General features: G+C 40.1%; 1 protein-coding gene across 1 annotated transcript; it reads right to left on the bottom strand.

Moving 5' to 3' along the window:
* Positions 1-377: 377 nt before the first annotated feature.
* LOC121378678 (noggin-2-like) lies at positions 378-27,820 on the bottom strand. Its single transcript, XM_041506960.1, has 3 exons — positions 27,053-27,820; positions 7,300-7,392; positions 378-3,756 (listed from the first exon to the last, which is right to left on the bottom strand). The coding sequence occupies exon 3, from the start codon at positions 3,741-3,743 to the stop codon at positions 2,961-2,963; it is 783 nt and encodes a 260-aa protein (XP_041362894.1). The 5' UTR covers positions 3,744-3,756; positions 7,300-7,392; positions 27,053-27,820; the 3' UTR covers positions 378-2,960.

Genomic DNA, 27,820 nt, shown 5'->3' with positions numbered 1-27,820 from the left:
TCGAATCTGAACGACAAAACCGTCACCACAAAAAACATTCGTATCTCTGCACAAAGCAGAGGCAAAGGGACGTTTTGACAAGGTCGTGACTTCTTACCACGAATATGTTTCGTGCTGGGGTGTCGTTAAATATCTGTAACATTATATTCTTACCACGAAGCACCATCATGTAGGTTTGTATTTAGGCGGACTGCCACTCCCACTCCCATAAATGAATAGTTGTACATTGTTTTTCCCTCTGAAACTCATGTGTCATGTTGTTCGGTGTCTTTTGACATTCCTTTTCTTCCAGTTCGAAGAGATTTTCTATACACAGCACTCCGTCAGAGTCACAAAGAATGACGAACATCAAGAAACGTTATGACTGAACACATAAGGATACGCAAGACCTCTTTTAATAAGAGTCAACTGTACAATCATACTAACATATACGTACTAACATACACTTACTAACATACATGTACTAGAGGAGCATGCACTAGCCATACAATACAGCAAGGGGCTGTTCTAGAAATAATCACGTGGGGGAGGAGTTGGTACCTTACGTTTCATTGTATGCCTGGTGGGTTTACTTCCTTTAGTTTCCTATACTTTGTTTAAAATAAAAATAAAAATGTTACTTTACAAGTGGTGAGTATATATTTGTAAAATGTCTCCCTTCATGTGATTAAATCTAGACCATCCATAATAATTATCCACGCGGCCAGATCTAGTTCACACACTGCTATGGAAGTTCTGTTGTTGTCTCCCGTAGAACACTGTCAGATCCAGTTCACACACTGCTATGGAAGTTCTGTTGTTGTCTCCCGTAGAACACTGTCAGATCCAGTTCACACACTGCTATGGAAGTTCTGTTGTTGTCTCCCGTAGAACATTGCCAGATCCAGTTCACACACTGCTATGGAAGTTCTGTTGTTGTCTCCCGTAGAACATTGCCAGATCTAGTTCACACACTGCTATGGAAGTTCTGTTGGTGTCTCCCGTAGAACACTGTCAGATCCAGTTCACACACTGCTATGGAAGTTCTGTTGTTGTCTCCCGTAGAACATTGCCAGATCTAGTTCACACACTGCTATGGAAGTTCTGTTGTTGTCTCCCGTAGAACACTGCCAGACCCAGGAATTCGGGGTTGAGTATAGTGAGTATAGGTTCCCTGTTTTTGTTGGCAGGCCTGCCTTTGGATTGTACACTTTGAGGGAATTCCCGAATTTTGAAGACATTCCTTACTTCCATCCCAAATAGGTCAGTGCAGAGATACCATGATACACTGCCGGAGACAATTAAGGAAATAATTTAATTATTGTATACTTTCAGTTTGTTTTTAATAACAGTAGATGTGTAGCACATGCGTCAAGTTTATTTTTCTAAATACTTTTTCTCGTGTATTTAAATTTTGCTTCCCTTATTTCGACTGCTGGTGACTAGCGGATCGTTGACCATACATTCCAACAGCAGTATGTGACTAGGAGACGTTGGCCGTTTTAGAATCAGGTTTCGTCATCCATGGAGTTATCGGAGCACTCTGTGTTGATTCTATTTATATATAATATTGTATTAATGTTACAACTCATCTTTTATACATAAAAACATATACAGAATTCATTCTAATGATATCTAAAACATAGCGCCCAAAGATTCACTATTAAATATCGTTTTGAAACACTCGGGTCCATTCGGAAACTCGCATAGTCGAAGTTTATTTTCAGTAAATCTCGGTGAGTTTCAGTGTTCACCTTCGGTCACCTCCGGACATCATTTGACAAGTTTGTATACAGCTGTACCGTGGGTCACTGTTTACCACTAATATATTTGTTGGATACCGTTATATATATTTGTGAGGGGAAAATTGTAGTCGTTCATATTGAAAAAAACATTTTGAGATTTCAAATTCTTTCTTGAATTCTCAGCACGTCTGTAGCGTGTCTGTCTGAGGAATTACTTTCGAAAAGTCGACGCATTCCAGTTGCCTGGGAGTAGAAATATAATACAACATCCGGTAGCGCATCTGTAAATAACAGATCCGATCTGGCTACAATAAAACAACCCAAGAGATTAACCGTGTAACGGAGACAGTTTTAACTTCATTCTTAATCCGTGTTACATAGTAGCTTATCGGAGAATTCCACAAAGCAAACCGTATTCAAAAGTTTTTCCTTAATCTGTAACAGATCCAAAGAAGGCCCACGGAGACCCAGAAGGCTTAAACATTCGCGTTTTGGTCAGTTTAAAACGAGGAAATCACATTTCAGCTACCCAAAGGAACACTCCAGTTCCAGTGAGAGCATGATCTCAAACCTCCATATATGACCTTCACCTTCGACATGTTGTCTCCTCTCTCATACAGACGTGACATCGTGCAAAACTCCCGTTATGGTCAGCACCTAGTTCTAGGTCTAGAAGAATCCTGACTCTGAGTTATGGATCTTCCTTCAAAACAATCTTAGATCCGCTACTGTAGGTAAACGTATTGTATATTAAATGGCCATTTTCACCTTGCAACATTGTGCGGTATTTCTGGTTAAAACGTACAGCACTTTGCTTAGAATGCTCCTCGCTATATATACAGTGGGTTCTTGGTTGTCTTAAGTTAAACAGATTCTCAAGACGATATCTTGGTCTGATAGCTTAGCGCATATTGAAATGTTTACTATGTTTGTTGTTTGTTTGTTTTTAAGCCCGTTTTAGAAATCCACTCCACTGAATGATCATAATGACCAACAATTCTCAACACGTCAACTAACCACGAACATAAGCAGCTACTCGTTTTCAGATAAAGATTTTAAACTTTTGGGTTGGTCGTGACACTTTCTCCAGAAGGGAGGTTACTCGCCTCTCTGTAAGTGGTTATACCATCAGAACATTTGTTTTTGTCTGTGAAAGAGTTATTAATGAAGCAATAAAGCACGTCGTCTTACCGTGAAATACCCTACAACGTTTTAAGAGAGAAAACTCGGCTCGTTTTAACAGGAACAGTAGCACTCGTCGGTTACCGGGTACGGCACTTTGATCCACTTGCACCTCTTGCGGAGTTTCTTCTTTATGTTTTCCTTCCTCAGTCGCTTGTTCCAGTCCTCCGTGCCGTTGGAGTCGGTGTCCTTCTTGACACGGTAGTCGATGTAGTTCCTGTGACCCCGCGGCCTCTTCCAGTACCGACAGTGCCAGCGCAGGATCTTGATCCGCCTCGACTCCGCCGGGATGCAGTTCATGCCGGGGGGCCACGAGCAGGGCACGTCGGTATGGGAGCAGTAGCCGAACTTCACCCACCGCGGCCAGAAAAACAGCCCCAGGTCCTCCCAGCGGCGGTACACAGGGCAAGACGCCTTTTCCACCAGCCACGACTGGACCAGTCTGACCACACTGTCGTTGAACGGACCGACCTGCCCTAACACTTGAGACAGGTTCAGAGCAAGGACCTGTTTCTGAAGGTGAGGAGTCTTCGTTACCGAGACTAATTCGTCGACCCGCTTCGGGGTCGTGATTGACATGAAGTCGGGATCGAAGTTGTCTTTCAGCCGCCGAAGTAGTTTGACAGTTTTTAAGTGTTTCTTTCGCGGAGCAAGTCTCAAGTTATCTCGTTCTCGAGAGAATTTGATTAGTAATCCCGGAGGTTGTAAATGTATATGTTCGGTTTTGGCTTCTGTCGAAGCTCTCAAATATGGCGACAAGTTGCACGTGACATTGGTGATAAGTTGAATAACAAAACAAAGGGGCACCAGCGCCTGATATGGGTCATTCCACATCATGTTGCTTTAGACCCTGAAAGAAAACGTGAACAATAATTAGTAATATATTATTATAAAAGTTTGTTTGGTTTGGTTTAACGACACAACTAAAGCACACTGATCATCAGCTACTATTGGATGTCAAAAGTTCTAAGTCTAAGAAAGGAAACCCGTTATAGTTTTCCATTAGTAACAACTATTTATTGCGAAAGAACATGCCACGAGACCGCGTAGTTGTATATATTCTTACGCAAAACAAACTCGTGCAATAAATAGGAAGCGAAAACAACGTATGTGAAGTTCTGTATATGTAACACATCAGTAAATTAATATCTCCTGTGATGACTGACTGATGTTTCAGTAAGAGTTTAGTTACTAGAAGCAAGTGTAAACTTATCTCTTCTGATACACGCACCTAGAAGTCTTTTTCGACATCTTCTCGTAAATCACTGTACTACCTATCAGGAAATCACACTTCCTGTACGACAGCGTCTTATAGGTCTGTTTAAAATTTATAAATAACAGGCCGGGTCTATTTTTAGCACACATGTCACAAAGCGCAGTCATTTGGAATCTCTTGTCAGTTAAAAATACTAAAACATCAACATATGTTTCGGGAGTCCCAAAATTATACTCAAAGGCAAAAGTTATTGTGACATGGATTGTTTGGTGTAATAAATTTGTCAATGGATTTATGAATGTAAACCAGAATTTTTTTGCATGAAACAGCTCAAATAAATGCAACCAAGCAGTTGTTGCAGCGATTGCATGTTTTGTGCAAGAAACATGGAATATTCTGGAGAAATGCTGTCCAGTGTTCACCATAATAGGCCAGACATTCAGTCGTAAATCATTGCCACTTTGTGCAGCCTTCAGAAGTCCAGAAGTCAGAAAAACACCATTAGTGAAATGTTTGATGCAATTTCGTCATGCCACGCCTCAGTGAAAATGACAGTTTGTTTGTTTTATTTAACGACGCCGCTAGAGCACATTGATTTTTTTATCTTATCATCGGCTATTGGACGTCAAACATATGGTCATTCTCATACTGTTATTAGAGGAAACCCGCTATCGCCACATAGGCTACTCTTTTACGACAGGCAGCAAGGGATCTTTTATTTGCGCTTCCCACAGGCAGGATAGCACAAACCATGGCCTTTGTTGAACCAGTTATGGATCACTGGTCGGTGAAAGTGGTTTACACTTACCCATTAAGCCTTGCGGAGCACTCACTCGGTATCTGGATTAAAAATCCCATGCCTCGACTGGGATCCCAACCCAGTACCTACCAGCCTGTAGACCGATGGCCTGCCACGACGCCACCGAGGCCGGTGTGAAAATGACAGATGACGAGTCATAGGGATGCTTCAATCTAGGACCTCGTAGCGTGACGTCGCACGTCAATTCAACGTCCACAGAAACACCATATGGCACTTATGGCAATGATATCAACAAAACAACCAGGTCAGGGACCGTCCCCGTAGCGGCCGACCACCCGTGACAACCCCTCGCCAAGACATATGGATCCGAACCACGCATCTGCGAAACGGGTTCCAGCCAGCAACTCTCACAGCCCGTATCTTACCTTTCTCCAGCGTTTAGTGGCCTCAATGAGACGACGGTGCCAGGCCTGTATCAATGCTCAAGGTGGACACACTCGCTACTGACTGTGTGAACTTCGCTCTGGACCCCTCTAGTGATGTGGCTCATTTGCATATGGCAGGTGCGCCCTTTTCATGGACTATTGCTTGTTTCCATACCTTCGGACATTTCTCTTTCCATGTTATAACGTTTCATACACGGCAGTAAAACCTATCCTCAATTATCTTTGTCTTTTGTGCATCACAATAACTTTTGCCTTTTAGTATAGTTTACCCATTTCAAGATACCGTTATACTAACTAGCAATATACCGTTATACTAACTAGCAAGATACCGTTATACTAACTAGCAAAATATTGTAATACTAATAAGCAAGATACCGTAATACTAACTAGCAAGACACCGTAATACTAACTAGCAAGATACTGTTATACTAACTAGCAAGATACCGTAATACTAACTAGCAAGATTACTAACTAGCAAGATACCGTTATACTAACTAGCAAGATACCGTAATACTAACTAGCAAGATACCGTAATCTTAACTAGCAAGATACCGTTATACAAACTAGCAAGAAACCGTTATATTAACTAGCAAGATACCGTTATCCTAACAAGATACCGTTATATTAACTAGCAAGATACCGTTATCCTAACTAGCAAGATACCGTTATACTAACTAGCAATATACCGCAATACCAACTACCGTTATACTAACTAGCAAGATACCGTAATACTAACTAGCAAGATACCGTTATACTAACTAGCAAGATACCGTAATACTAACTAGCAAGATACCGTAATACTAACTACCGTTATACTAACTAGCAAGATACCATAATACTAACTAGCAAGATACCGTTATACTAACTAGCAAGATACCGTAATACTAACTAGCAAGATACCGTAATACTAACTAGCAAAGATACCGTTATACTAACTAGCAAGATACCGTAATACTAATTACCGTTATACTAACCAGCAAGATACCGTAATATTAACTAGCTAGATACCGTTATACTAACTACCGTTATACTAACTAGCAAGATACCGTAATATTAACTAGCTAGATACCGTTATACTAACTACCGTTATACTAACTAGCAAGATACCGTAATATTAACTAGCAAGATACCGTAATACTAACTACCGTTATACTAACTAGCAAGATACCGTTATACTAACTAGCAATATACCGCAATACTAACTACCGTTATACTAACTAGCAAGATACCGTAATACTAACTAGCAAGATACCGTAATACTAACTAGCAAGATACCGTTATACTAACTAGCAAGATACCGTAATACTAACTAGCAAGATACCGTAATACTAACTACCGTTATACTAACTAGCAAGATACCATAATACTAACTAGCAAGATACCGTTATACTAACTAGCAAGATACCGTAATACTAACTAGCAAGATACCGTAATACTAACTAGCAAAGATACCGTTATACTAACTAGCAAGATACCGTAATACTAATTACCGTTATACTAACTAGCAAGATACCGTAATATTAACTAGCTAGATACCGTTATACTAACTACCGTTATACTAACTAGCAAGATACCGTAATATTAACTAGCAAGATACCGTAATACTAACTACCGTTATACTAACTAGCAAGATACCGTTATACTAACTAGCAAGATACCGTTATATTAACTAGCAAGATACCGTTATACTACCGTTATACTAACTAGCAAGATACCGTTATACTAACTAGCAAGATACCGTAATACTAACTACCGTTATACTAACTAGCAAGATACCGTAATACTAACTAGCAAGATACCGTTATACTAACTAGCAAAATACCGTAATACTAACTAGCAAGATACCGTTATACTAACCAGCAAGATACCGTTATACTAACTAGCTGAATTGGATCGCGTCTTCAACCTGTCTCGTATTCTAAATAATTTAATAAACAGAGATGTACTAGAGTGTTAGGTGGAGGTTCTTACCGGTGTTTCATCCAGTACGTGTAACACGCTGTTGTCTCCGCCGATGACTGGCGTCTCGAGGAAAAGCTCTTCGTCTTGCACTTATATCCATACCTGTAACAGATGTGACAGTTACTATGTGCAGTCCTTGTTTTGTTGGGGGGTTTTCGAACGCAAGGCATTACTTTCTGTCACAAGCGTATATAACTAAGCGTTATTCCAGATAGAACGGTATTTACTGGCGTTGGTGGTGGGGGTGGGGGTGGCAGTGAAAGTTGTCCGTAAAGTTTTCAGGGTGCACTAATTTTGGAATAAAAAAAACAAAAAAACACACCACTTGTCACCTTAGCTCGCTGTTCAAATTACTTTTAATAGAATTAATACTGCGACGTGTTTTTTCGTTGTGTGTGTGGGGTTTGTTAGTAGGTGGGGTGTTTTTTTTGGGGGGGTGGGGATTTTTTTTAGGGGTGGGGGTTTAGGGGGTTATTTATTTTTCATGAATACGTACTTTAGAGCATGTTCGCTACGCGTAAATTTCGCAAGCAATCAACGAGATAACAGAGGTCGAGATAACGATGTATGATATACTGTAAAAAATAAATAAACACAACCCAAACACCCATAGGATAATTTCTGGAACCGCCCTAAGCAAAGCAAGCCACCAAAGGAATCTGAATCTTTATTATCCAAAGCCATCCTGGCTATAGGCGCGACATAAACATCAATATTATTATCATAGTAACAGTTGTGCATATATACATAGTGTGATATTTAACAATCAAAATTACATGAATAGAGTATATAAAATGTCAATAGGAGGGTAAACATAATATATTAATTTTTAATGAACATTTCCCTTCTTAGAAAAGCCTTGTATAAATATTTTCCAAGATTGTTTAAAGTTTTTATATTTTCCGAGTTCAATAGTTTGATTAACTTAAACACGGAAGGTCTGACGTAGAAGTATTTCTTTATGTAATTTATTCTTAGATCATGGTAAAAAGGGCAACTCAGAATAAAATGGAATTCGTCTTCGATTGTTTCATTATCACATAGTGTACATAATCTGTTTTCTCTTGGGGTATTTTGGCGTCTCCCGACTTCAATACAAAGGCAATGGTCAGATAATCGTATTTTGGTAATCAGTTTGCTGTATACAAATTCAAGGCGTTTTTTTAGATAGTTCTTGACATTATGAGTAGGATTTAGATGTTGATATAAGAATCCTTTAGATGACGAATCAATTATTCTGTTACAATCCTGGATGAAGTGATCCTCTAAACGTTGTTTAACTGTGAATAAGAAAGAAGTTTTATTTTCGACCTGTTGGCTATCCCATATGTGAGGAAGGCCTACTTCTAGTAGAATATTTTTCACAGAATTTGCCCAATTAAATCTAGGGAGATTGATATCATCTAATAATAATTCGTAGCAGCTCTTTAAAATACAGTTGTTAGTATTTAATATTTTCAGCCAATATTTAATAATTCTGAATTTTCGAGAAGTGGTTAAAGGAAAGCGACCAAGTTCTGCGAATACCATCATATTAGTACATTTTTTACTTACACCAAGTATTCTTTTGCAGAAATCGATGTGTACCTTTTCAATATCTGTAGCGCTATGGTATCCCCAAATCTCGCAGCAATAGCTTAATATGCTGCTAACATAAGTATCAAACAAATATAACTTAGTTTCTACATTAAGGTTACAATCATTAAATTTTCTCAGCAAACCAAATAAAGCTTTGCGACCTTGATTAGCAATGCATTTTTGTGTCTCAACAAACTTTCCATTGAATTTTAATACCAATCCCAGATAATTGAATTCATTTACTATTTCCAATTCGTTATCCCCTAGATACCACTTTTCATTATCTCGTATAATACCTCCGTTACGAAATATAAGAACCTTGGTCTTATCGGTATTAATACATAAATTCCACTTATAACAATATATATTTAGACAATTTAACATTTCTTGCAAGCCTTCTATACTTTCTGAAAAAATAACTGTGTCATCAGCATACATTAGCAATAATAAGTTCAAATATTTCAATTCGTAAGAGTTATTGCAGTGGTTTAACAGGTCAAGTTCAATATCGTTGACAAAAAGAGAAAAGAGCATAGGCGATAGTGCGTCTCCCTGCATTAAACCCACACTAGTTGAAAAAGAATCAGAGAAGGACCCGTGGTGTTTAACACATGATTTAACATCATTATACATTGATCTAATTATAGTTAATAGTTTTCCTGTGACACCGTATCCGATTAGTTTATACCAAAGACTATTTCTATTAATACTATCAAAGGCCTTTTTGTAATCAATGAAACAACAATATAAACGTTTTTTATGCGCTAAAGTGGATGATAGCAGACTATGTATGGAAAAAATTGCATCACAAGTTCCATAGCCAGGCTTAAATCCGAACTGGGCATCAGATATAATATTGTGATTACTGCTCCATTGTAGAAGTCTATTGTTAATAAGAGAAGTAAATATTTTGGATATAACACTTAATAAAGTTATACCTCTATAGTTGCCTACATCGTTAGGGTCGTTCTTTTTGTATAAGGGTAGGATGATCCCGTTTGACCAAGAATTGGGGAAATAACCACAATCAATAATGCTATTGAATAGCTTGCTTAAAACGGGTAATAAAATGTCTTTAAATTCTATGAAATATTCAGTTAACAGAAGATCATGGCCAGGGGTTTTGTCTCGTTTAAGATTTGAAATAACATGTTCAATCTCAGCAGGTGTTATTATTTTATCCAATTCTTCAAAAACACTTTCATTATGGGTATTAACTGAGGTATCGTCAAATTCATCTATCATTTGGGTAATATTAACCTAAGGGAAAGGGTCGTATGTTGAATGACATCCTATTCTATCAGTTGCTAGTATGTCAGTGAATCAATGTATCAATCAAACCCCGATTAGGACTGGTCCCAAATAAATATGATCACTGATTACAGACGCAGTATTCTCAATACTCATGCCCTGTGGGTGGGGGATTGTGCCACCTGAAAGAACCCCTAAACTTTATTTATTGTTTTTAACGTTTTTAACGCATGTATCTCCCACGCCCGGTCTCTGGTATGGTCTAAATATTTTTCTCTCGCACCACTTGCGAAAATCACAGATCCCCTGTTTCAAGATCCAGCCTACAAGCAAGGTACTTCACGGCACGACAAATGGAACACGACCTGGTATCCCTCACCGGTAATATGTTGACAAAGAGAGCAGGCTTATGCAGCAAGTAAACCGGAAAAAAACTATATTTCCATGTCTATCTTAGAAGAAAAGAGTAGCCTATGTGAAGTCATTCTACTAAAAAAATAATAGCAAGTTTACCACCTGAAGTTCGAAATGGGGAAGCAACTCATTTAACGTTAATAGACAGGCCATTCCATTCGATTCTTGCACTTCGAAATTGACCACGATGAGGATGGACGTATGTCAGTGTACTCTCGCGTTACCCCCCCACCTGGGGGGACTTATGGTCTCCTACGGAGCGTTGCTGGAATACCGGGTCACGTATACCGGGTCACGGGCTTCCGTGACCTTGGTGTACGGGGACCCGGTACCACCGAAGACTGGAAGATGGAGGAGGAGGAGACGTGCGACAGGGAAGGCACAGGGGGAGCCAAAACCGGCGGCTAAACCGCCGGCAGCGACTCCTTCTGTTGCGCCGCCAACCGCCGTACCCCGGAAGAAGACAGGATTGGAAGAGGCACCAGCCCCGGACGTCCCGACTTCAACCAAAGGTCTGACTAGACCCACTCCACAGGCCAGGACTTCAGCGCCTCCGGTTGTGCCGCCGATTATACAGGCAGCACCCGTTGAGGCGCCGGCCCGAAAGATTGCCATGGTGAAGCGGAAGGCAACCACTCCCCCGAGTGGCCAACCAGACAAGCCAGGCCCTCCGAGTCAACCACCGAAGCCGGACATGGATGGGGACGAGCCTTGGTCACTGAAGGCCGGCAAACTAACAGCACGCCACGCTCAGCTCTCCAAAACCAACATCGAGGACGTCAACTTCCTCTTCACGCAACCTAAGCACGAGGCATTTCAACCGTTACCAACGAGCCCGACAGAGGGAGACTACTGTTTCCACCACGTCACAATGCGGGATGGCCGAGGTCTCTGTTTTACAGTACGCCGAAAAGGAATTTACAACCAAGGACTGCTACTCCCAGAAATGGACAACCCGACCATACATCGAATGATCAAGATCACAGCCGGGGAAGAGTACCGCTCAACAGCCAAGGCGCTAGCAGCATCCCCATATCGGTCGGTCATCCCGCATTTCGACGCTGTTAACTTCATCGGAACACCGTGACGTGCTCCCCTTTGCCAACCTCCTTCACCTCCGTGAGTACCAACTTTTTTTGGGGCTAGTTAGACTTTAAACGTTTTGGAAGCAGTTCAAAATTCTTATGTTTATTTTTTTATAAGCAGTCTAACGCATTTTACTTTGGCGCCCGTTCAATTGCTCAAAATCACCTTAAAACCTTTTGGCTGAGCAGTCCTACCTACTTTGGGTTAAATTTTAGAGTCCGGACATGTCTAGGTATGCAGTTAATCTTCATAGACTTAGGTAAAAAACAGGCTTCACCGAGGAATCGAAATTCAGCCAATCAGAGCACGGCTCCCACTCGGTGTACTTCAAGCTTTATGAAGTGTCTGCTATTTGGTCCGCGCTGGCGTAGACCGTACTAAATGGCTTTTTTCCAAATTCTGCCCACTTCAAACTTACCCCCCCCCTCCTGCTCCGGAGTTAGTCACTGGCGATGTCAGAGGCTAAATCCGTGGTGGGCGTGCCTGAACCATGATGGATAGGGGCACGTAAAATTAGTTCCCATCCAATAGACAGGCAACACACTACATGATTTGGCTTGACCAGCCTCGGTGGTGTTAAGCCATCGAACATAATGCTGGTAGGTACTGGGTTCGCAGCCCGGTACCGGCTCCCACCCAGAGCGAGTTTTAACGACTCATTGGGTAGGTGTACGGCCACTACACCCTCTTCTCTCTCACTAACCACTAACAATTAACAATTAATCCACTATTCTGGACAGACAGCCCAGATAGCTAAGATGTGTGCCCAGGACAGCGTGCTTGAACCTTAATTAAGCACGAAAATAAGTTGAAATGAAATGTAATGATTTGGCATATAGTTCTAAACACAGGATTCGACTCTGTGTTTACATCATAAACAACGAGATAAATGGTATCTAACGGACATGAATGTGGTATTTTATTTCTTACATATCCTCAAAACAATAGGTTTAAATAAAATTGAAACATCTTTTCCAACTAGAATTTATTAATGACCCTAGCGCCTGTAGACAAATCACTTTCAGGTTAATGCATACGTCATAGAGTAATCGATTTAGATCGTGTATCTTTATTTCATTGGATAGTATGGTTGTTAAGCACTTCTTAGCGCTACGACCGCTTCGTAAACAGAGGCCTATTTCACAAGACATCGTAAGTTTACGTCTGCAGCTAGCAGTTATACCGGACATACATTTACACTTGTTTGGTATCTATTTCACGCAGAAAATTATATTATTACAAAAGATGGAACATTTTTAAGGACAAACGAAAATGAAATATGTGCATTTCAAACTATATTTCTTGTACTATAAAAATAAGAAGAATAAGAATTGTGGCTTAGTCGTATATTTACGTTTACGTGCAAAACTAGGCTTACTATGTTTTGTTAAATTGGGCCCAGGGACTCTGGTCATTACCTAGGAGCAGCCAGTCGTATGTCTTTAAATTGCTATCACACATATATTTGTTATGTCTATGTGTTATCAAAAATAACAAATGGTGTTCTCACCAACGGGTGTGTAAGAAAATAGTTTTGTATTGTCGATTATGTCTTTTAACTGATGACAACGCTATTCATTCGCCAATCCCCGTACGAGAGGAGAAAAACGCCAGCGTGATGGAATGTTAACCTCGCTATCTGAGGTTACCGGTCCCAGATAGCACTCGCCAGACGCCTTCTATACTGCACGACGCCGGAGACCCACCGTCAACGAGTGGTTGTCCGACTCCATATCAACACTCGTTGCTGATAATGTTAACATTTTACAAGAAAAACTGCTATTTAAAGCAGTTCAACTCTATTAACGCAGAACACATATAAAACGGAGTGGTACCTTACATTTAATCTGCTACAACACTTGGTGTCACGTGGCATCTGAACAATTTTAAAGGGTATTTGGTCCTCTTACATCATTGTATAATAAAGGGATGAACTGTTTGTTTTGTTTTGTTTTGTTTAACGACATCACTTGAGCACATTGATTTATTAATCATCGGCTATTGAATGTCAAACCTTTGGTAATTTTGACATATAGTCTTAAAAAGGAAACCCGCCACCTGTTCATTGCGGCCAGCGGCCACTATTTTTCAGCCTGCATCAGCGGCCAAAATATTATTTAAAAACAAAACAAAACAAATTCTTCCCATCATATATGATTGTACAGCGAGATAGTTCCCAGCAAATCCCATTGTTTTCTGTAAATCCGCATTTCATTTAGTGTATGTTTGGTATGTTGGATATACTGGGCGCTAAAACCAGTATGAGGAACAAAACAACAACAACCGTTTGATATTTGATCATTCTGACAGATAGTCTTAGATGAAACCCGCTGCATATTCCATTAGCAGCAATGTATATTTTATAAGCAAACAGGACAGCACATACCACATCATGTAATATAGCAGTAATGGTTGAAACGGGACAAAACTGAGTCAGAGAATGGGCCCACCTAGAGGATTCGATCTCGCGATCAAATCACCTAAGCCGAGCGCTCTACCGACTGAGCTAACTCCCGCCTCTTGATGATACGTGTACTGGGGTTTTGGTTTTACCGTTTAGAAATATTGTTTTAGCGAATCGTAAGAAGGAAGGAAATGATTTATTTAACGACACACTCAACACGTTTTATTTACGGTTATATTGCCTCGGACATATGGTTAAGGACCACACAGCTATTGAGAGAGGAAACCCGCTGTCGCCACTTCATGGGCTACTCTTTTCGATTAGCAGCAAGGGATCTTTTATATGCACCATCCCACAGACAGATTAGCACATACCACGGCTTTTAATATGCCAGTTGTGGTGCACTGGCTTGAGCGAGAAATAGCTTAATGGGCCCCCCGACGGGGATCGATCCTAGACCGACCGCGCATCAAGCGTAGCCCAGTGGTAAAGCGCTCGTTTGATGCGCGGTCGGTTTGGGATCGATCCCCGTCAGTGGCTATTTCTCGCTCCAGCCAGTGCACCACGACTGGTACATCAAATATAAAAAAACCGTGGTATATGCTATCCTGTCTGTGGGATGGTGCATATAAAAGATCCCTTGCTGCTAATCGAAAAGAGTAGCCCATGAAGTGGCGACAGCGGGTTTCCTCTCTCAATAGCTGTGTGGTCCTTAACCATATGTCCGAGGCAATATAACCGTAAATAAAACGTGTTGAGTGTGTCGTTAAATAAATCATTTCCTTCCTTCTTACGATTCGCTAAAACAATATTTCTAAACGGTAAAACCAAAACCCCAGTACACGTATCATCAAGAGGCGGGAGTTAGCTCAGTCGGTAGAGCGCTCGGCTTAGGTGATTTGATCGCGAGATCGAATCCTCTAGGTGGGCCCATTCTCTGACTCAGTTTTGTCCCGTTTCAACCATTACTGCTATATTAAATGATGTGGTATGTGCTGTCCTGTTTGCTTATAAAATATACATTGCTGCTAATGGAATATGCAGCGGGTTTCATCTAAGACTATCTGTCAGAATGATCAAATATCAAACGGTTGTTGTTGTTTTGTTCCTCATACTGGTTTTAGCGCCCAGTATATCCAACATACCAAACATACACTAAATGAAATGCGGGATTACAGAAAACAATGGGATTTGCTGGGAACTATCTCGCTGTACAATCATATATGATGGGAAGAATTTGTTTTGTTTTGTTTTTAAATAATATTTTGGCCGCTGATGCAGGCTGAAAAATAGTGGCCGCTGGCCGCAATGAACAGGTGGCCGTTCTATAGAGGTGAAACAAAGAGAAATACGCTGGGGGTTCAGCATATCCGTTATGAGCAGGTGACCGTTATACAGAGGTGCCCGTTAGACCAAGTTCGACTGTATATTACTTTAATGAGAATTAAAAAGGTATTAGCACAAATAAACAGTCACATATTACTACTAACCAAAGCTTCAGGTGCTTTAATAATATGTTAATATATAACGGTACACCTCAAATTATGCCATGGCAATTTCTGATTTAGTGCGAGGGAACCTTAACCAAACTGGGCTTAAGATAAAATCGTCCGACTTTCAAAGTCACACACAAATAGCCGCGACAGGCATGTGTTATCACGGATCTACTAGGGGTAAATAGTTACGTAATACGTGACTAATTAAGTAAGTGACAGATAAGTGAAGTCTGGGGTCTGGGTGCAGTTATGTCGCTGTTCTGATCACTCATGGTTTTTTCGGCTATTGGATGTCAAACACTTGGAATCTCTGACACGTAGTCCTAAAAGAAAACTCGCTACACTTCCCAATAACAGCAAGAGATCTTTTATAACACAAACATAACAGCACATACCACGACATTTGATATACCAGTCGTGGTGCATTGGGACAATCATAGAAGGGGGATCGATCCTTCGACCTAAAAACTCTACCAACTAAGCTAGATCCTGATTCGTACTCCACCATCAGCGTCCAACTGAATGAACGCAAGGATGCTTCGAAGCGAAAGCCTATGGTTCACATATGTCACCATCGTGAAGGCTCAACTCGAAGCGAAAGCCTATGGTTCACATATGTCATCATCGTGAAGGCTGAACTCGAACCAACGTAGTCTTTGTGATGTCTGTCTAACTGTAGTAACATTCAAGGGCTGTCTTTCGAGTACAGATTCCGCTCTCTCTCTCTCTCTCTCTCTCTCTCTCTCTCTCTCTCTCTCTCTCTCTCTCTCTCTCTCTCTCTCTCTCTCTCTCTCTAACTGAGATACAAGACAAACAGGGGAATCTAGCTGTCCCTGGTTAACTGCAAACTATCTTTTTAAAATCACTTTGCAGCAGACAGATTCTCTGATATACCACTCGTCTGATTATGAAGCGTTGGAATCAGCACATGGATATTAAGCAAGTACCTCCCAGTTCTTCTTCATCATCATCATCATCATCATCATCATCATTGTAACCACTACTATCATGAGCATCGTCATCACCGCCGTTACCATCATTACAACGTTAATTGCCTCCCATTATCCATACACATTTGACGGTACGTTCTACGAAACACACTACTAGTATTTATTTCAAAAACATATCATCTTGCAACTACTGAACCAGCGATAAAAGATTATCGAGGGAACGAAAGAAATGTTTTATTTAACAACGCACTCAACACATCTTATTTACGGTTATATAGCGTCAGCCCTATAGTTAAGGACCATACAAATATTGAGAGAGGATCTTTTATACGCACCATCACACAGACAGAATAGTACATACCACGGCCTTTGATATACCAGTCATTGTGCAGTGGCTGGAACGAGAAATAGCCCAATGGGCCCACCGGGAATCGACTGGGACGGAGGGGTGGGGGGTGGGGGGACTCGAGTCCATTGACAACGATCGATTCTACGACCCAACTGGAGCTCTACAGCATTAAGCTACATTCCGTTTCCGGTAGCAGAGTAATGCACGCTCAACACGTTCCTCTCTCACTCACGTTAAACACACTCGAGTCTTTGTGCACTCATATCATTTCCGACTGCTTCACCTATCTGCCCATAAAAAGTATTTTATTTCAACCTATCGCGATCACCTTTTAGATATTCAGTATGAAAAACAGATCGAACTGCCTCCCCAACAACTGTTTGATTGTTTTATCTTTGGCGCCATGTTTACACGTTTTCACATTTCAACATTCTTCGGTATGGGCGTTTGGTTGTCTTCGTGTATGCGCTCTATCGGGTTTCTGCGTAGATATATATGCTTTTACTGCACGATAACCTACTTCGGTTACGCATAAGTTGCAGTGAGTTATTTAAAAAAACTTAATTACCTATAATAGTAGTCAGTTCAGGGATGGTCATACCATGTATAAAAGCATCTTCACGTAGTGGAAGAGAGTGGAGGGAGAAAGATAGAGACGCAGAGAGAGAGAGAGAGAGAGAGAGAGAGAGAGAGAGAGAGAGAGAGAGAGAGAGAGAGAGAGAGAGAGAGAGAGAGAGAGAGAGAGAGAGAGAGAGAGAGAGACAGACAGACAGACAGACAGACAGACAGTCACAGAGAGAGACGCACACACACACAGAGAGAGAGAGAGAGAGAGAGAGAGAGGAGAGAGAGAGAGAGAGAGAGAGAGACAGACAGACAGACAGTCACAGAGAGAGACGCACACACACACACACACACAGAGAGAGAGAGAGAGAGAGAGAGAGAGAGGGGGGGGGGGCCTTACTAAATGTATGACCTTAAAATGTAGAAAAATTGATTCCACTTGTATAAACTGGTACGTGCAAAACGTCATTACATACCCAAAGTCAGCTTGGACTACTAGACACGGAGGATTTCTGCATACTGAGACGCACATGGTAGTAGGATCGATGTGTCCTAAGGAGTTTTCACAATTTGATGGCAAATAGCCAGCTTTCATTTTAAATTTCTCAATTTCCGTGATGACATTTTACTCTTTTTTATTATAAACACACTGTTATATAATAAAGCCGTTTGAAAACTCGTTGCTTAAAATGACTATCCTGAGTTCGCAACCACTGTATATACAGACATTAAAAACAAGAAAATGTATTCAATATACATGTAGTTTAATATACCTGTAATAAATTATGTATAGTTGTTACAAATGCTGTGTTAGTTGAAAAAATGCAGGAAAGTCTTGTTAAAATCACTGAATTTCATTCACGAGGAACGTATCTTTTCTATTTCGCATAAAATACATTTTGAACAATTACAAACACCAAGACGACCAAACACATACAGAAATCTCCTAAACTAACAATTTCAAGCAAAAAGTTTAAAATAATATATTATAAACCTGTAATAGCCAAACATATTTTACAACACTTCACTTAAATATAACGTCAGTGCCTTTAAATTTTGTCCAGATTTCGCTCATGTAATAATCATAACAATCAGTCTAGACTACAGACACACACTTATATACTGTTCCTGTTTTTTGTTATCGATACTGTAAGTATGTTTTGGTTATTCTAGTGGAGAGTCTTGGAGTGACTGGCAGCTATCACGTATAAATCAGCGGGTCACCAAAACACAGACCGCTTGTCTGTCGTGACGTCATTCAGATGCAACGCCGCCACGCACTGCGCATGTACAACGTCTGCCGGGGCCGCCGCTCAACGTGAAATAACACACGTACTATGTTGGTGGCGGCAACAATTTGTTACAGCAGGTGTGCAAATAACCTTTGCACATTCTTAGAGCTAAATACAATCGCGGGACCCATTTTTATATATCCCTGTGATAGCACGAAGAAAGAATCGTTCCACGCCTGTTAGACATTCTTCTCGGAAACTGGGTGAACGGCGGCAATAAAACACATGCATATTAACATGTGCAGCACGGCTGTTGTTATGCGTGCGTGCAACCTTGCATGAAAACATATGAATGAATGAGAATTGTTGAATGAATATGAGAATGAATGAATGGAACTTTCATTCATATAGATCTATGCCTACTTTAGAAACGTCCGTTATAGAGAAGAAATTGTTATGAGAAGGTTTTCCTACTTTCATTCCTCCAACACTGTTTGAGCAATTATTTACGGACTATAAACACAGCTCTAATGTTCTTAAAACCGTATGCATTTCAGTCAACGGTCGTTTTTTCAGCTGCCTGTCCCGAGTCAGACCCCCGATCTTATCGGAGGCCGGACTCGGGATAGGCGTGTTCGAAACCATTGTGGTACGTGGACACATTAAACCACGCACTTAATAATAATAAAATAATAATAATGTCAACTGTCTTGATGCAACTTGACTAGTCTTGTCAATAGACCTAAATCACATTCCATCTGCACATGCGCGCGAAGAGTAACGTCCCTTGCCGAATCAAACTGCATCATGGACGATCTATCACTGTGATGTGCGACTTTGAACGATGTCACAGGCGACGTGACTACGTTCATAGAAGATGTGAAACGTTGGCGATTTACCCATGCATATTTCATATAAGATTGTGTAATGGCCGTCAAGGACGGTGTGTTAATGTTTACATCAGATAGGAAAGTCCCAGGCCAAAAGCAATGGAACAACTTGAGATTAGAACTCGAGTCTCCAACATAACCTGGACTGCTTCTCCAAGACGGAGGGACGGGGTGGACAAAGGTGTTACGACACGAATGACTTAGCAAGTGAGCTTTAATTGATACATTATTCGACACGAATGACTTAGCAAGTGAGCTTTAATTGATACATTATTGAGTGTTTTAGAAATAAAATAAGTTTTTGATGGTCGTTCTAAAGTTTCAAATAATTTGAACGGCAATTTTGACCGCTTATTAAAAGTGAACACGAAGCCAGACATGTTGGCCAATTTTACTGCCAGTACCTGAAGAAAAACTACAATGACATGCCCACCCATGGAACTGTGGATCTTCCGTTAGCCACGGGGAGGTGAAGATGATGGATGGGGGTGCTGCAGACTACCATATTCTAGTGATAACAACGGACGACAAAACAAGTTATTTGTTGAACATCGGCATGCGTACTTCCAGAGATTTATAGTGGCCCTAATCAATTTTATTACTGGCATATCAAGGTTTATTGCCGAGGCAAGAGATATCCATCACTAAATTGGTCTCGCATCAGCAGAAATTGCGGAACGAACGCATCATCTGAATGCTTATCTCATAACTGGAGACACATGTTTATGCCTTTAATCACGAGTTATCACTGAGCACCGCACTACTTTCTTAATAATACAGCTATACGTCTGGACACCGGAGTATTTTCTTAATAATCGAAAGATACGTTTTGGTACGGCACTACATTAAAAAAAATAATAGAGATAAACGTCTGGAACCATAGCCTACGATTTTTTTAATAATCAAAATATACGTTTAGACACCGCACTACTTTCTTAACACAGTTATACGACTGGACACCATACTATTTTATTAATAATTAAAATATACGTTTAGACACCGCACTACTTTCTTAACACAGTTATACGACTGGGCACCATACTATTTTATTAATAATTAAAAGATACATCTCGGCACCGTATTATCTTTTTTTAAAATAGGTATACGTCTGGGCACCGGACTATTTTCATAATAATAATAATAATAATAATAATAAATACTACTAGGCAGTGGATTACATGTACTTTCATAATAATCAAGTGATGCGTCTGGGTTTCGGACTATTTTCTTAATGAACAACAGATATATCTAGGCAATGAACTACTCTTTTTAATGATCCAGAGACATGTCTAGGCTATGCACTACTTTTTGTGAATGATTAAGAGACATGTCATGGCATTGTACTACTGTTTTAATGATCAAGAGCTATGTCTAGGCACTGTACTACTTTTTTAATAATCAAGAGATAAGTGTTATCACGGAAGAACTTTTGTAATAGTCCAGGTATATATCTCTGTACCGGACTACTTTCTTAAAGATATGGCTAGGCACCATATTAATCTGTATAATAACCAACTGACTGTCTAGTCTGGGCGGTAAGCGAACACGTTCTTAATGCATTTAGAGATTAGAGATTACCCACAAGTCACTATCACATACTTACTGTGTAGGACAGTGACCCAGTCACTTTTCAAGCATACTTCACAGCTGCAGATTTCGGAGGGGAAAGGGAGCGATGAGCACTACATTTTGCTTCGCCGACGTCAAAAGAAAAAATGTCCGGTGCCCCCACCCCCTTCCAAAACCCTGGGTCCGCGCCTGCTTCCCACGTCGTCTGTAAGGCTGCCACATAACTGACGTTGATTAAATCATTGTTGCAGGTGTTGTTAATAAACATGCCGTTCCTCTTGCGTGTTTATTATGTGTATTTGTATTATCAACACTGATCATAAACTGTAGTAATGAGGCAAAGCATGTTCTGCTGTTATGGCATGGGTACGCTAATTAACATTGTTAAATAGTGAATACCGTAGTGAATATGTGTTGATAACATTCCTTTCCTCCGCCTCATATTCACTAGCTTCACCACCACCACCCTCCACAACCACCACCACCACCATCCTCCACTAATATACCTTCTTTATATTATAAAGAAACATGTCATTGTGTATGATTTTCTTGTTCTTGGTTAAAAGGGGTGGACACTGATTTTTTTTATGAAAGGGATGGCAACTTAAAAACAAAAAAGGCAGTTAAAGTCACCAACATGCATAATATATTGGCATGCTTCCCCAAGTTTGTCCATAAATTACCCCCCCCCCCCCCCCCCCCCCCCTCTGAAATATTTAAAAACCTTGTTTTATCCGTTAAACACTTGATTTTTGGGACCCTTCAACCGTTCGGAAGTTGAGTTCACATCCTAGCCCCTGCCCTTGATCCGTGCCTTGTTAAAATAGGCAAAGAAAGTAATGTTGTTATTCGCTGAATCAGAAAAACAGAAAGAGTAAACTAAAATAAACACCTAGAATAGAATCCAGCTATGGTTTACTAGTATGACTTCGCCTCAGTTCGTTAATACTGGACTCTTTATCTGGAACTCTGCTTTCAACGTATCACATCTTTAAATGTGGGGTTTTCTGTCAACAAAATTTAGTTCACGGTGACATGGTCTTTTGTCAGTAGAGATCAATCTTCATTTTCGTCCAGAACAGAAAACATAACAACAACTAATAATGTATGAGACTACTACTTATGCTGCAGACAAACAAGGAAACTAGGACTTAACAAGCTTCATTTAAAATCTGTCCAACATCTAGAGGTCTTTGGTCAATAATACGATAAAACAGGCATGCAGTTGTTTTCATAGCTGGAAGGCGTTCAGGTTTTTCCTTCTTTTTTGACCTTCACTTTTTTATCTTTTTGTTTCATTTTTTTTTAAAAGCAGTTTGTCCTTTTTTCCTTCTGGAGAAAAACTTCATTGTTGAAAATTAAAGACACTTTCTCTTCCTCTTTTTTTATGAAATTTAAAATACCGTTTTAAAGGACCACACAGATAATGAGTGAAGAAACACGCTGCTGCGGTTTAGCAGCAATGGATCTTTTATATGCACCACAGTGAGGTAGGAAGGAGCCAAAGGGGGGAGGGGGCACACACATACATACATACATATATATAGCTGCTGCTACTGGATCAAGAAGGGGGTGGGGGGCACATGCCTCGATCCTAAAATCAACCGCGCATCAGACGAGTAGTATTAGTAACTAGATCACCCATCATTAAACAAACTAGTGTTTTAAGCTTTATAAATCATGATAGGAATCCTGTGAGAAGGCGTGCCATTACTGGCGATACTTGCGATTGTGACTATTAATATATATGTTATTTGCGATTGTGACCATTAATATTAATATTAATATTAAGAGAGAGAGAGAGAGAGAGAGAGAGAGAGAGAGAGAGAGAGAGAGAGAGAGAGAGAGAGAGAGAGAGAGAGAGAGATTCACACAGGAATTGTAAGCCGGATGAGATTAGCACGCCACTTGTGTGGATTAAAGCCACACACGAAACCGTACGTTACCGAAACGGAACCAGTCAGATGGCGATAGTCACAGCACGTTTTCTAAATCTGCTGATACTTCTAAAACAAACAGGGACTTTAAGGGATAGCAGAGATTTACAGCATGCATAGTTCAGTATCTCGGAGTTGTTTTGTTTAAAGACACCACTGTAGCACAGCTGATTCATTAAACATCGGTTATTGGATGTCAAACATTTGGTCATTTTGACAAGTAGTCTTTGGTTTAATAAAAAAAATTAGGGCACCAGGGCAAGTTGGAGATACAAACGTTTCGCAAATTTTTTCCCCAAACTGTCAATTCTTTCGCAAATGTTTATTATTGTTGGCAGTTAAGGATACACCTCCAACATGAGACGTATGGGAAGGGCATGGTGGCAAACCAAGTGGGACACCGTGGCATTTTCCTTGCCTTCGATAACGAATAATTTACGGCACTCAACGGCAACTAAAGGGTGTGTGAAGGGTGTGTGAAGGGTGTATGGGGCGGGCAACAATGGCACTTGCCGTCGTTTAGGCACTGGTTGGAACGGAGAAAATACATTCAGAGAATGGGTACACGAAAGAATGAATGAATTAACACCCCGTACAAAACAAATATACATAATGGATGTCAGAAAAGGTAAGTATATCGAACTATTAAAGCGCTCTATTGATGCGCGGTCAGTTTGGGATCGGTCCCCGTCAGTGGGCCCATTGGGCTATTAATCGTTCCAGCCAGTGCACCACGACTGGTATATGAAAGGCTGTGGTATGTGTTATCCTGTCTGTGGGATGGTGCATACAAAAGATTCCTTGCTGCTAATCAAAAAGAGTAGCCCATGAAGTGACGACATCGGGTTTCCTTAACCATATGTCCGACGTCATATAACCGTAAATAAAATGTGTTGAGTGTTCGTTAAATAGAACATTTCCTTCCTTCCTTATACAGTTATGTAAAACCACAGTGCAAAGAGTCGTGTGTATAAGCACAATGCAATACAAACATCAAGGCAAGAATAATTTAAAACTTTGTATAGAAATATGTTAAAATTAATTCTGGGTGGAATTTAAAAGATTCCAAAACATTTCTGTTGCCAAATATATCATCTTTTCGTCGGCTTCAGATGATTACATTTCACCAAAATGTGGCGCAGTCAGTGTACACTGACAATGTTCACACTGAGGAGGAGGGTCTACTTCATCCTTCCTGCAACGCATGTAGGAGGACTGCCACTCTCTCATGACTGGCTTGACAGAATGAAGCTTGTTCCAGTCATTTTGCCAAGTAAAAAAGATGTATTGGTTAATATGATATTTAAAATCACTGTAGGGTCACCAACACCGACATGGGGCAAATTCAAAGCAGACTTGGCAGCAAAGTCTACCTTTTCATTGCTCTTAATGCCAACATGGTTGGGTACCCAAATTTATTGGCAATGGATAAAAAGGGATGCTCCAATTGCATGTGCTGTAAAGGTTGGAGACACGAAAGTGAGTCTGTAAAAAATAATATACTTGGATGCATATGAATCCTTAATCTGTTGCAGGGCTTTAAAGATTGTCCAACTTTCAGCAGTGAATACAGATGCTAAATCGCGCAATCTAATGAAAATGATTGTGTTTGATGGAAAAACTGTAGCAGAAGTCACAGAATTCCCATTCCGTGATCCGTCCGTATAAAGAGGAATGTAATCACGGTATATCTCTTGGATTTCCATGAAAAGTTGTTTATAAATAACTACACCTGTGCGATCTTTATTTAGATGCACAAGATCGAATACAATTTTCGGCGGCTGGGTACACCAAGGTAACAAAATAAGACACCGAAGGGATTCGATCCTTCAATCCTTCGATCGAAACGTCTCATACGAGCTCTCTACCGACTGAGCTAGATCCCGCCCCAGTTCAGAATCTAACTACCTTTAAACCTGTGTTATGCAGCCACCCGATGAGTATGGACAACACGACCTTTTAAGCGCAAAGACCCCAGTTATCAATCAATTTAAACTATGTTTGGTTGTTACATCTTTTGTTTTATTATTAATTATACTAAACCTATAACTTCTTGCTCAAACTGTAAATTTTGACAAATGCGACGTGTTTTTAGTCTTACTAGTGTTTGAAGTGGCTCTAAAACAGTGTATGTTTAACAATAAATATACGTAGGTCGGAAATTAGCGACCGTGTCTTTAAGATACGTAACTGAAGCAGGTCAGTCTGCATTACAGTTCTTTGTCAGATGTTTAGAGAAATACAAATATAAAGTCAAAATGCCAGTCGCTGATCCGAGTTAGGGGTTCTAGTAGGTCCAGATCACCCATGTTTGATCACATTTTAAAAATAAAATTTTACATTTGATGTCAAAATCATTGCTGTAATGTTATATAACGCTTGAAGGGCCCTTTATCGGGATTGTGCAGCTCTGAAGCGCCGCCACCCCAAGAAGGGCCTGCGGACCTTCCGCGCTAAATATTCCACAACTCTTAGTTCCTAAAACTTACTTTCGCACCCCCTTAAACAATTACTGGATGTGCCCTGATCACAAGCAGGTTTTACTGCATACTTGATCTAATAATGGCTAGAATATTAAAATAATTGTCATACATATTTATAACGTTACACCGTGCCAACGGCATTCAACACAAAACAGGTATTTGATGGACGTTAAAAAAAGTAAATTGTTTTTCTTGGAACGAACCCATCTGTGTTGTAGTGCTGGCATTGGAAGCGTATAGTATACTGTTCAACGTTTACGAAATATCACGCAAAAACGATTGAAAAGGGTAGCTTACAGAAAAGCATTCAGAAATGAGTGAAATAATGAATGAATGAATGAATGAATGAACGAATGAATGAACGAACGAACGATAGGAGGAATGAAGGCAGCAAGAAAGGATTGTTTAACATTTATATGTCAGTTACGTCAACTGAAAAATCAGTAGTTTATTAAATAACCTAATTATTTCCTCTACTGAATGTTTCAACTGAAAAACTAAACGATTATATATTTTACATTTTGATTATGGTCAATAAAGGAAAACGAAAGCCTAAAGTTCATAAACAAGTTTAAGTCTGTTTTGTTTAACGGCACCACTAGAGCACATTGATTAATTGGATGTCAAACATTTGGTAATTCTGACTCATAGTCATCAGAAGAAACCCGCTACATTTTTCCTAATGCAGAAAGGGATCTTTTATATGCACTTTCCCAAGATATGAAAGCATATACCACGGGCTTTGTCCAGTTGTGGTGCACTGGTTGGAATGAGAGAAAAAAACAACAATCAGTTGAATGGATCCACATAAGTGGTTCGATCCTGCGACGCAAGCACCTCAAGCGAGCACTCACCCAACGAAGCTAAATCCCGCCCCAGTCCTAATCCAATGAAGATGATGACATTTAGTATTTGTTTATTATCATCTGTTTGTTATGTCTTTATTTATATAAACCGGCCTCGGTGGCGTCGTGGTTAGGCCATCGGTTTACAGGCTGGTAGGTACTGGGGTCGGATTCCAGTCGAGGCATGGGATTTTTAATCCAGATACCGACTCCAAACCCTGAGTGAGTGCTCCGCAAGGATCAATGGGTAGGTGTAAACCACTTGCACCAACCAGTGATCCATAACTGGTTCAACAAAGGCCATGGTTTGTGCTATCCTGCCTGTGGGAAGCGCAAATAAAAGATCCCTTGCTGCCTATCGTAAAAGAGTAGCTTATGTGACGACAGCAGGTTTCCTAAAAAAAATACAGTGTCAGAATGACCATATGTTTGACGTCCAATAGCCGATGATAAGATAAAAAATCAATGTGCTCTAGTGGCGTCGTTAAATCAAACAAACTTTACTTTTTTATTTATATAAAGTGTAGTAATATACATCTTGAATATCTTGAGAGAAAAAACCCGCTAATCATATCAAAACAGACGTGCATTCACTGTTTTAAAAACAAACGTAACACATTCATATTTTCATTTATTCTATTAATTAATTAAAATAATTGTTTTCTTAATTAACATTCACCCAATTATAAAAGTCCGATGTATAGGTCTACGTACCTGGTTAGTATTTATCCAATGTGTGCAGTTTCGTACGAGGACGCGCCGACCGCCTGTGTACCCCGGATGATAAGCATTGAGCGTGTGTACACTCCGTACGTTACGACACGGCACAGACTTGAATGAAATGGAACTCTCTTACTCACTGAAATCAACTTGAATCGCGGCACGTAGCTCGCGCAAGTCTCGCGCACTGTCTGACGATATTTGGCGTCGAATCTGGCGTCACCTTGATTTGGGTGTCTTCTCAACATTTTTTTCCTCTTCTCATGAAATACTTTAGAAGAACAGACGGCCAGTGTTTTGTTACTTACCTGAATGTAGTAGGGTTTTTTTTATTTATTTTTTTTTATTTTTTTTTAAGGATATAGTAACTATATGTGAAGTTTATATATTATTACAAAACAGTGCGTGCAAAAATATATGTAATGCTGAATTTATTTTATTTTATTTATTTATTTATATTTTTTTAAGGCACTGAGTTTTCTGCTACTTATTTTAAAATGTCTCCGACTAATAAAGCGTTTTTAATTAGTAAACTATTTTAAACTAAATGTTCTTGTTTAGAATATTACTATTAGTGTCTGTATATCCACGGGACGGGACCTGGCTAGCCTGAGATGCTGGAGTCGAAGGATCGAACACCCACTGTGGACACTTTCTCTGATTGTTGTTTTTTCCCCTCACTGTTATATCAAAGTCTGTGGTATGTGCTCTATGAATGCCATTAAAGAAAACAAACTTTAACTTTAGCTGTTTATTATTATT

The sequence above is a fragment of the Gigantopelta aegis genome, chromosome 8, assembly GCF_016097555.1.
Source record: "Gigantopelta aegis isolate Gae_Host chromosome 8, Gae_host_genome, whole genome shotgun sequence".
In the NCBI taxonomy this organism is placed as follows: domain Eukaryota; kingdom Metazoa; phylum Mollusca; class Gastropoda; order Neomphalida; family Peltospiridae; genus Gigantopelta; species Gigantopelta aegis.
This window is presented reverse-complemented; position numbering and strand designations above follow the sequence as displayed.